General features: G+C 46.7%; 1 protein-coding gene across 1 annotated transcript in view; it reads right to left on the bottom strand.

The window, feature by feature from the left end:
* The window catches only part of LOC115083383 (chloride channel protein D-like), a 472,614-nt gene that overhangs the window by 407,674 nt on the left and 52,905 nt on the right, over positions 1–12,035 (bottom strand). The window contains exon 6 of the mRNA XM_029587184.1: positions 2,689–2,932. Coding sequence (XP_029443044.1) covers positions 2,689–2,932 — 244 coding nt within the window. The remainder of the gene's footprint in view (positions 1–2,688; positions 2,933–12,035) is intronic.

The raw sequence follows: 12,035 nt of genomic DNA, 5'->3' as shown, positions 1-12,035 counted from the left end.
TGCTCAGCCCAGTCTTTCCCCAGCACCGAGGAAGTCGATGACCCTGAGGTTTGGGGGAATGTAAAGACCATCAAGGATCTATCTCCTTCTCCCTGATCCTTGGGGGTGCTAGCTAGAGGGGTTGCGAGAGGGAGCGACTGAGACAGCTCACCACGATCCTTGGGTGTCAAAGAGACTGACACAGGTGTGGAGGACTTTGGGGTCCCGAAAAGCTTCTTCATTTTGTCAAGACACTCGCCAGACACCCTTTGGGTGTCATCTGATCGCAAAGAAAGCACCCGCAGACGTCGTGCAAAGCCCCCAGTCAGAGGATGCACACCTCGTGTAGATCCGTGATGGGCATGGTCCGCGGGCACTGGGGGCACCAATGAAAATCAGACGATGCCATGAAAAATAGCCAGCATGCGGTTGATGACCGACAGACACCATGGGGTGGGGAGTCAGGAATCGACTGCAAGTTGGAAAAACTTTCACCGAAAGGCTTACCATACCTAGGAGGCATCGACCGTGAAGGGGGGCCTGACAAGGATCAGGAACAAATAGCAAACATTTGCCAAAAAATATCAAACAGTTGGAGCTCCACAGACTGCAAGGCAACTGCACCGCAGAAAAGAAGAGACTGAAGGGTGACCTCACGTGGACGCGTGGATAGTAGCAGGCTGGGCATGCTCAGTATGCTGGCCAAAGTTTCTAGAAAGTTTGACAAAAGTTTTCCATGCCAGGCTCCATCGGATGATGTCACCCACATGTGAGGACTACCATCCTGCTTGTCCTAGGAGAAATGAAAAATTACCAGGTATGCTCATCTATCTGTAGCCTCTCTTCCGATGGTGGGCCTGGAAAACAGGAGTTACATGAGATCCCCAAGGCCAAATCTTCTCTGTGTTCCACAGCTCTAGGGTGTCAGGATCTTTAAAATGGTGAAGGGCGTTGGGAAGGACTATTCTTCCAAGGCCCAAGGTGTGGAAATGACTCTTTCTCTCCTGGGGAGATCTCTCTTTGTTGTAGGTGGAGGGAATTGGAATGTGAGTGCCAATAAAATATTATGGACGTTCAGGTTGGGTGTCCAAACAAACTTTTACTGCAGCAATTCTTCAGTAGCAAGTTGTAGCACTATATACATCAGCTCTTGGCACAACAGTTTTATCACAATTCTCCAATTTTCCTTATCTGTGCAAGTCTCCCTTGGCACACAGACTAGGAAACCTCACCCTCCAGGACATGGAAAAGTAAGTTTTCCCAGATAGACAGGGGTATCCTAAGTGTGGGCAGAAATCTTCTTCTAAAATACTGACAGACAAAACAGGGCTTACACAAAGCATAACCCCACTTGTACCTCTTCTCCCTAGGGTGAAGACTACCAAATGGTTCAAAAAGGTCTTACTCACAGTTCTCTTTTTTCAGATAACATTTGGAATCTTTCAGAGGAAAGGTTCAGGCAGCAGGGAACAAATAGCTTTTCCAAAGTCCCCACTCTAGGGAAGGAAGGGTGATAGCAAAACTTCCCTCCAATCCTTCAAAACTAAGGCAAAACTGGAACTCTCCTGCAATGAGTCACCACTGATCCAGCCACAGGTTGTGAGATGGCGAGCAAAGGAATCTTCTCTACTCTTGGCCTTCCCAGGACAGAGGTTCTTCCTCCAAATCCACTAATCCGGTCAAGTACCAGAGATTTCACAGGAAAAACTTCCAAACAATCTCTTAACCAAACCCTGGGACACCATTAGTGGACAAGCTGTTTACCAGCAAGGCCCATGAGGCCTAGCACACCATGAATAGTGAAAAAAAACTCAGAAAAAACAGTTCCTCCTCCTCTGAGTGCTACTCAAACTACCAACCCAATATTTGATGCAACCTTCTCTTATACAAGCAGGGACTAGCTATTCTACTGTCTAACTACTACTCCTAACTCAAAGGTTTTGGGAACTAGGGCCATTTACTGATGATCCCAAAGGGTTGCCACATACCCAAAATGGTCAAGTACTAAGAAGCATGATAACAAAAGCTGTCCTGGCTGTTCTATGGCTAGCAGCTAAGATATATCCTTAGCAGTGTGGACAGAAGTAACTGAGCAAACTGGATGGGCCCACTGATCTTTTTCTGTTGTCATCTCCTATGCTACTATATGTGCACATGCATACTTATAGCTGTCTAAGAAGCTAATATTCAAAAGCAATGTATGTAATTACCTTGCATTTGAAAATCAACTAGATTTGTGTGGGTTGAAAAGTATGTGCATACATTGACAGTTAAGCAGTCTATGAACAATTTACCCTTAAATGATTTGCCAAAGAGCATACAGGAAATCAGTGGCAAAACAAAGTCTTCAACTTATGCCCGTGAGCTTTTCCTGAACTATTAGCCAGATCCGGCCGTTAGACTCCTTGATCCTGTAAGGCTATCCAGTAAGGTCCGAGTAGTTATCACCCAGCACTTCATTCTGATGCCCAGATCATCAAAATAAAAGTCAACAGGTTCATGTCAACTACAGCATCACATGGCAGCTGACAGGACCTGGCTGGAAATGTCTAAAAGTGTGACACGTCTATGCTGGCTCAGAGAAACCTCAGGCAATCACAAACTCAAGTCTCTTATACCATTGCATACAACACGACTAAGCTTTTGTTCTATGTCAGGACACTTATTCTTTAAAAAAAAAGAAAATAACCCAGCTGGTTATATACATACCCAAAATAAAATTCTGTTTTCTGCTTTGAAAAATCCAAAGTGGCCTCTGTAAACAAACCCAGAAAAAGAAGAAGAGAATAAATCTGTGGTGAAGGCTGCCATCAAGCAGCAAAAAAAGGTCTGCCAGGCCAATTTGATATCCCAGGAGGAGGCCATTTCCTCCACCACAAAGAGAAGACCACCCACAGGAGCCCGAAACACTGAGGCAATCCCTGCTCCTGCGCCGGCAATAATAAAATTCCTCCTGAAAAGCATACAAAATGCAAAGGATTAAAATTCAGATAGCATAGTGAGGATATCCTAGAACATGTGCTAAAGCCCTGTTCACATTTGTGACAGTCCTGAGCCTTGTACACAGCTTAATACCTGGCAGTACCTGCTAGCTGCCTGGCTCAGGAGCATGCTTGGGCAAAGTTCTGCTGGGAATTGTCCCTTCCTCTCAGCACAAGCCTCTGCTATAATGACTGAGCTAATTGGGGAGAGGAAAAGAGATTAACAATGGTGGGAAACCCCGGGTAGCTGCAAATGAAGGACCATTAGTTAGAACCTGAGGCTACTATAGCCCCAGGTTCTAATTAATCAGGAATCCCAAACAGGAAGAAGAAACCTGCTAGTTTAAAACAAACCATTGGTCTTTTCTCTGCTTCTCCAGCAAAACCTTTGAAATCAGAGCCCTGGTTTTCCATTTTAGAAATTATAGATATTGGCAAAAAGTATGGCTTCCTTTGGCGTTTTCTTTCATCCATGCAACGTCTGCGCATAATTCCTGGTTTCAGTAATGCTTAGGAATAGGAATGTTTCAAGAGAAGGAACACCTAGTACATTTCAAATCACCAAGAGGGTCGGGGAGTGGCAGGGTGGTGTGGATTTCCTCTTCAGGATTTCCTAAGTCACAGAATGAGGGGGGAGGGATAGGAGGGAGGGAGAGCATCCTTTAGAATTGTTTGCTGAGGAAGGTTTAAGAGGGAGGGCCAACCATGTCTGGCCCTCTCGGTGATTGGAAATGTGCTGAAATGGAGAGCAGTGGCATAGCAAGAAGGGGACGGGGGGGGGGGGACGACACAAGGCTTGAGGGTGCCAGGCTGTAGGGGGTGCCTGGGGGCAGGCTCAGGCCCATCCAATCAGAATTGCTGGGGGGCCCAGGTAGAGAGGCCCTGTCACAGGGCCGCCGCGGACATGCCGGGTATGGCACATCCAGGGAAGTGTCGGCCGAGAGGAGGAAGAGGCCTGCAAGGCCGCCGATGGACTCCATCCCACCGGCAGCCGAGAAGAGCAAGAAGAAGAGGTTCAGGAGGCTACCAATGCACCCCATCCGACCGGTGGCCAAGAAGAGGAGTAGGATCGGGAGGCAGGCAGTTGAAGGAAAAAAAAACTCACCAGAAGGTACCTTCATGCTGATCTCATGCGTCACAAGATCAGCATAGAGGATGTGCTAGCCCCACAAGTTTGAATACCACGGGCAGTCATATGAGGAACAGCAGCAGAACTGGCTCCCCCTTTTTCTCCCAATGGGGAGCCTGCCTGTGTTTGTCTGTGTGTGTGTGTATGTGAATAGGAGCCTGCCTGGGAGTGGGGATGGGGGTGTGAGTGAATGGGAGCCTGCCTGGGTGTGAGTGTGTATGTGGTTGGTAGCCGGCCTGGCGGGAGTGTTTGGCAAGGAAAGGAATTTGTTTTGCTGTCACTGAGGTGACACTTGAATTTGAATTTCTTTTTGCATGTCCTAGTTCTGTTCTGTACCTGTTGCAAATCTATTTTTATGATGATTATGGTGTTTTATTGTAGTTTTGTGCATTTTTGGAAAGAGGATTCATAAAAGAATATATTGATATTTGTTTTATTACGTGATTGGATCTGAGGATTCTGTTAAGTATACTTTGCTTTTTTCATGATATTGGGTATTTATAAACTCAATAAATATAAAATAAATGAATACAGATTAATAAGGCATTTTTAATGTTGGTAAGTGCTTGAAGTAATAGAATTAAAATATTTTAAAATGACACTCATACATGATGGCTGTTGTAGACTACTCAGAAATCCGCTGTAGGGTGCATGCTAAGGCAAGATTTACTGATAAGAGTACAACTAGAAGGGCCTAAATCTGTATGTCTACTGCCCACCCATGTTAACCTTGGGACCCCCAAAAATTCAGTTCTGGCTACGCCATTGGCAAGAAAATGGCTGGCGGCTGCCGGAGGTAGTCCATCCTGCCCGACGGTAATAGAAGAAGTGGTGGGGGTCTGTGCCCACAAGAGGAGCCTATCCCGCCTGGCAGCAGAAGAGGAGGAGGCCCGTGGCCACCTAGAGTGCCACAGATCTGGGGGCAGTGAAAGCATGGTCTCTCCTTCCCGCCTGCATAGCCCAGAAAAGGAACTGGTGGGTCCATGTGGGCAGGAAGAAGGTAAGGTCATGCAGTCATAGCTAGAGGATAGAACAGCGCATCTTCCACACCATGGTAAGAAGAGGAAGCAACGATCCTAGGTCTGCGTGGTGTTGGAGCACAGGAAGAGCAACAGTGTGCTGCTCCCCAATCCACAAATGCAGGAAGGAAACAGTGCAGCAGCAGCAGCCCCCATGGCCTTAAGAAGAGGAAGCTGCCTGCTGGACTTCTGCTTCTGATGGGAGGAAATGAATGTGTCTGTTAGGGAAGGTAGAGGAACCAAACATATCTGTGAGTGTGTGTGTGCGTGTGTGTGTGTATGAGAGCATGTCTGTTTCTGTGTGTTTGTGAGATCATGTCTGTCTGTGTATGTGTGTGAGAGAACATGTCTGTGTGTGTGAGAGAGAAAAAGAGAGCATGTTCTGTGATTCAGCATGTGTGTATATATGAGAAAGAGGAGAAAGACTGTGAGCAACAATTTTTCTCCTCTCCCCTGCTAAGCCACAACAATCTCAGGGCATCTGGAAATCAAAAGATCCCAGGTATGGACAGCAAAAGTTGTAACTTTTTTTAAGTTTTAAGTATTGTGTGGTTTATGTGACTGCTGTTGTGAAATATTTTATTGGTCTTTGGAAAATTAATATGAGTTTTATAAGAACATAAGAAATTGCCAAGCTGGATCAGACCAAGGGTCCATCAAGCCCAGCATCCTGTTCCTTTCCAGTAGAGGCCAACCAGGTCACAAGAACCTGGCAATTACCCAAACACCAAGAAGATCTTTTTGTCAGCTATTTTGAAATATTCTTTTCATTAGTATGGTTATACTTCTATTGATGATTTATATTTCCTGATTTTATTGTTTGCTGTTTTATGAGAAATTGTAAAGTTTGTTTTTTCATTGTGGCACTGCATACATAATCTGGCCTGTTACGGTTTACAGTTCAGTTTTTGTCTGCACATTTGTATTACTACTTTATGATCACTTTATTCAGTATTTGGTGAAGGTCGGTCTGTGTTTTGCATGTGCAATTGAGGTTAAGTATTCGACTAATTTGTCATTAGCAAAAGCTGGTTTGTTCTGTTTTCCTAATAGAATATATAGTGGAGTTTTAAGGCCTAGTGTAATGTTTGCAGGGTCACCTTTTCCTAGGGTTGTAAATGTTTGAGTGCTGGTGGTTAGTACTGTTTTGGAATGGGAGGTTTATTGTATTATAATTGTAATTTAGTTTGCTCATGGCTTTTTGAGGACCAAGCCCACACTCAACAAAAGTCCTAATACCTTATGGGTTCCAAGTATCTTTTAGCTTTTATGCAGGGTTTTCTGGTTGACACTACAGCAGTGCATGTAAATTTAATATATATGCTATTGTGATATTTTTACTTCAAAAGACTGTACTTTGTGTTTTTTTCATGTAAAATCTTTTATTATAAATGCATAATTTGAAATTGTGTGTGGAAAGGGCCGTTGTAGGGAAAAGGCTAGGCACTAAGCTGTAAGATTCTCTTAGGGTGCCTAATACCCTTGCACTGACCCTGATTAGTAAAAGACTGCAAATTAACTGTTAAAATAAAACCAGAATGAGGAGGGGCAAGCCCAGTATATATTTGCACAGGGCTGCAGAAAAGTTAGCATTGACCCTGCATGGTGGCACCCTCTGGTGACATGCTGGCGGGGTTCCCATCCCTCTATAGTAAAGAGATCATGTGTGGTGGTGCTGCATGGTAATGCACTGGTGAATGAAGGGGGGCCTGCAGGTGAGACAGCAGAGTTGCTTACCTGTATCAGGTGTTCTCCAAGAACAGTAGAATGTTAATCTTCACACATGGGTGACATCATAGGATGGAGCCCAGTCCAAAACTTTGATCTCAAAGATTCTAGAACTTTCAAACATGCCCTACTGAGCATGTGCAGCTCTAGTTACTCACTCTACCCCCTAGGCTGAGTCCCTCAGTTCATGATATAGCTCAAATATGGAAAAACCAATTCCCATGGGAGGCGGGTGGGTTTTGTGAGGACTAGCATCCTATTGTCCTCAGAGAACACCTGTTACAGGTAAGCAACTCTGCTTTCTATGAGGACAAGCAGGATGGTAGTCCTCACTAATGGGTGATTCCCAAGCTATAGGGCTGTCCAAGCAGCACAAAGCTTGAAGCCTCTCAGTGCTGAAAGCACCACCTCTCTCCCTATTGCCTGTGAGGCATCTGACCCACAAAGGGGTCTAGGTGAGAAAAGAGTTGGGTTCTACAAAGAGAAAACCATAAAAAAGACTGAGACATAAAACCCCAACGCATAGAAGAGGTGTCTAAGGCCGGAGACTGATAAGAATGCCAGCAAGAAACATACTCTGCAACATGGAAAATATTACAAGCAGGGTTTCGGATCCAGTAACCTGATGACGACAGTAGGTCTAGAACCTCCTGGATTCAGGAAAAAGTCTAGAGAAACAAACAAGAGAAGAACTCTTGGACAAAGGACTGTATAGTTTCCTTTGGTGTTATAAGACAACCGAAAAACCAACTGTGGCCCGGAGTGCTTCCCCAGAAAGAAAACTGTGGTCCATTGGCATCTGAAAGGACAGAATGCATCTGCAGAAGTGTGCTCCAAGTTTGGCTGATAGGCACAATAAACAGAAAAACCCAAGCAATGCTTGGAAGAATAATCAGCAACAACAGCATGGTCTGTGACAAACCCTACATGCCAAAATACCAGACGTAGCTGATCATGCAGGACAGCATCAAGAGTTTCTGGGGATGAAAGGCAAGCCTTGAATATGATCACTAGCCCAAAATCCAGAGCAGGGAGATAAGTTAGGCCTGAAGCTCACCCACACTGCACCCTGTCAAGGGCATGGCTATCCATTCTGTCTACAGGATAGTTCAGATGAGCAGAAAGGCACTTTAGACAATACAGTGAAGTGAGAGAAGCTAACTTAGGGGGGCCTGAAAGCCACAGTTCTCTTCTGAGGAAGAGGAAGAAACTTGACACTACCCTCCTGGTATCTACTGCCATAGGGGTTTAACCTGAAGCAAAGTCTTAGGACAGTGATGTGGCTGTAGTGCACAACCTGTTGTGCTTGCCACGAGAAACACACACCATTACAGTAGAGGACAACTGGAAGAATTGTGCCCTCCTTTGTAAAAGCATGCTGACCATTACTCATACAGGGGTATCCCATCTTACTGATGGTGGCACACCTACGAACCCACTCGCCGTGCTTGTGGGTAGAATCCCATGGCACAGCAAAGACCAAACCCAACCTGTTAGAGTCAGTGGCTGTGTGCTGCCTAAAGCAATGTGATGGCGCCTTCCTCGCTAGGTCCCCCCTGGCATTTATGGGTGCAGAACGGACGAGGAAGCTGATACCTTGACACAATGATGGCAGAACCCTGGCATGGTTATGTACTGCACCAACAGAGAGAATGCTGCCTGCCAGCACCCAAGGCACTTGGAGGAGTAGATGACCCCTGCCGTATATCATGCATGCTGCACTCCACTGTCGCACTAACTCCCAATGGAGTGAATTGGAACAGTGTGATAACGGCATCCCCAGAACCACTGGGGCTCTGATTATGGTGTGGTGGTTGGTGGTGTTCTATGGTGTCACCCCCATGGTACCCCCAGTTCCTGATAATGCTCCAAGAGGCTGAACACAGCCTTTGAAATGGCATCAGGAGTGGCACACTGCTATTTCCCTCATGGAACAGTATGGTGCTCTGGGGTGGTGTCCTGTAGAATCCAACTAGGTCAGCTGGTGCCTACCTTGGTGACGGCATCTGTGGGGCCCTTAGCATCCTTGTGCTCACCAACGATGGATCGCATCAATGGCACCAAATGATGCTGCACAAAGGGCTTCGATGGCACTTGACTATGTCTTGATCAGTTTTATGGTATATAGTGCCAAACCTGGAGCACTAGGCGCCTGCAGACATCAACAACCCGGTGGCACTGATAAAGACCCCGGTCCCCAAAGGCATCGATGGACCAGTTTTACTGAGGATGCCAGGGGCGCCTGCGGGCCTAGGCTCTACAGCTGCAGCACACCCTCGACACGCCTCATTGGTTCCCAAAGGAACCAATGGCTACAGCACCATTGACCAGTTTCCCCCTCGGCTCACCTATATGTCCGATGGTGTTGATGCTGTGTGCTCGATGACAATCCCTTGACAGAGGCCATGGGCTGACGATAGCCTTAACAGCAATGCCAGCGCTCATTAACACTGATGGTGCACGAAGCCAGGCAGGTCATCTGAAATCCTCTCAATCCCAGTGGCTCAAGGCCCCTGAGATCATCAACATCTATGGTTCCTAATAGCTGTAGACCAGTGATGGGACAGCACAATGCCCCTCAGTGCCCCGTTTGGACACCACAAAGGCACCTTGAGGGCACCGGAATACTGCACTTGGATGCCTCAGCACTCCAGGGTGCCTCAGGTAGATGGCGCTCAACAGCACCAAGGTTGTCCAAGGCCCAAAACCCCTGTCACCCAAGGGCTTCAGTGGCCCCGGCAGTCAATGGCCTCCAAAGTGACCAGGGAATTCAATGGCGATCCCAGTGTCTCATCGATGGTGATCGACATCATCGAGAGCGGCAGCGAATGGCATTACTAGCCAACACGCTTGATTACCTCCATGATGACCACATACCTCGATGGCATTGAGGGCATCAATGGTATCTAGGAGGCTCCTCACCTCAATGGCATCTAGGATGGCCATAGCATTGAGGCCATGCACTTCGAAGGCATTGAGGGCAGCCATACATGCATCTCGATAGAATCGAGGGCAGCACGCATACACCTCGGTAGAATTGAGGATGTTGGTGGTCTCAAGGGCATCAAGGGTGGCTCTAAGGTATCGAGGGGGATAGTGATGCTCAATGGCAGTCCTGGTTCCCGTCATGATCCGACCATGACACTAGAGGACAGAGCCACCACTCCGCCGCATCAAGGCTCAAGGCACTTGGTGCCGCTAAGGTCGATACCATTTCTCTGGTGCATCGAAACTCTACAGTACCCACTGATGCCTATGGCACAGAAGGACCAGCGAGCTCTAAGCATGCACAGCACTTGTTGGTGCCCACATAGCCCTTACAGCAATGATGGCAGTCAAGCACCTTGATGGTATCGAGGGTGCCCTAGCATCTCAGTGGCAGACCTGGTCCCCGACATGGTCCTGACATCGACACATCAGACCATCGGTGCACTGGCACAGGTGTTCATGGGCAACCCTTACTGGGCATAGCACCAAAAGTGCAGCAGTGATGCCACTTACCCAGACTCCTGCTTACCCTCACTCACAAGGAGACTGCACTGCCATCACATGCAAGCAGAAGGGGAGGCTACATCTTTCAGGGCTCCTGCACATGGAGACTAGTTTCTTTGAATATGGGGAGAATTTGCTCCCCCCCCCCCCCCCCCCAGGAACGGTGTAGTCCTCGATCTCTTCACTTTGTGAACTTCCATCTATTCCAATTGATTCGGTGAAATTGACATTGGAACTCCTGCTAGGGTAGAACTCAGGCAAAAACCCCAGGTTCAGCAGCCTACACAGATCACCCTCAAACTGCATTCTGTCAGTGCTGCCAGCACTTGTCAAAGGTACAAAAACAGACCGAGCAAGGAGAAGGCACAGATACTAATCTGCGGGTGCAGTATTTATTTAATAAAGGATAGTATTAGACTCTGCCAGGCTGCATACTGACTAAGACCCATGATGCAGCTGGCATACAGTGGAAAGAAGAGGATAAAATAAAATAAAACTACCATAAGGTAAGGGAAAGAGAACCATCTGCAGCTCTAGAAAAAATCAATTACAAAAATTGTGAGGAGAGAGCAAAGCTGAATACCGTGACACACACGGCGCCCATGACCACATGTCTCCATGGAAAAAAAAGAGACTGAGGGACTCTGCCTAGGGGACAGGGTGATAACTACAGCTGCACATGCTCAGAAACACATGTTTGAAAGTTCTAGAATCTTTGAGATCAAAGTTCCGGACCAGGCTCCATTCAATGATGTCACCCATGATGTGAGGACTACCATCCTGCTTGTCCTCGGAGAACCTCACTATGTCTTTGGTGGGGAGGCAGGGGCCAGGATTACCAGGGGTGTGGCAGATAAAAAGTCAATAATATTGATGTCCATATTCAAAAGCATTTAGCTAGCTATCTCAGAAGTTAAAACATTTAGAATATTTAGAAACATATCCAGCTAAATTCTAGTTGGCTAATAAGTTGGGCGTCTAGAATTTAGCTGGATAAGTTTAGGGGCGTTCCAGTAGCATAAATTGGGATGAGTTGAGTTAGCCAGCTAACTTAACTGGCTAATTCTGATATTCAAAATTAGCTGGATAACTTAGCCGGCTAACTCTGGTTGGGCCAAAGAGCTGTCCTAAAGTTAGCCAGCCATGAAGATAGACTGCTACATTCAATAGTGTGGCTATACTATTGAATATACTTCAAAGTTAACTGGATAAGTTTATCTAGCTAACTTTGATATCTGGACTGTGTCTGAATATGGACCTCAATATTTCTAGATTTCTTCAAAGTTGGCAACCCTGCCATACCCCAGCAACCTTGCATCCTGCATCTCCCCCTTCCACAATATCTGCCAACCTAGGGAAATAGAGGACGGGAAGGGTAGATGAATGGCGTGATGTGTGTACACGCATGTGTGTGTATGTGTGGTGTACTCTCTCTCACTCACTCCCCCTCCATGTACTATTGCTCCCTCTCTAGTTCCTTCCCCTTTCCCCCCAACCCTACTCATGTTTCCCCTTCCTCTCACTCTCCTCTCTTGCAACATGCCAGATACATGGCACGAGAAAAACAAACCTTTCTGGATACCGTAATCCAGGGAGAGACACTCTGACTTTGTATCTGGGATATAATAATGAGGATTTTTGCACTCTGTGCCTTCAAAGCCTGCATCCTCAGGGAACAATGTCCGCGCCCCCTCCCCCACAACTCTG

This window comes from Rhinatrema bivittatum, chromosome 2 (genome assembly GCF_901001135.1).
Source record: "Rhinatrema bivittatum chromosome 2, aRhiBiv1.1, whole genome shotgun sequence".
Lineage (NCBI taxonomy): Eukaryota > Metazoa > Chordata > Amphibia > Gymnophiona > Rhinatrematidae > Rhinatrema > Rhinatrema bivittatum.
The sequence above is the reverse complement of the archived record's forward strand: the minus strand, read 5'-3'. Positions and strand labels throughout refer to the sequence as shown.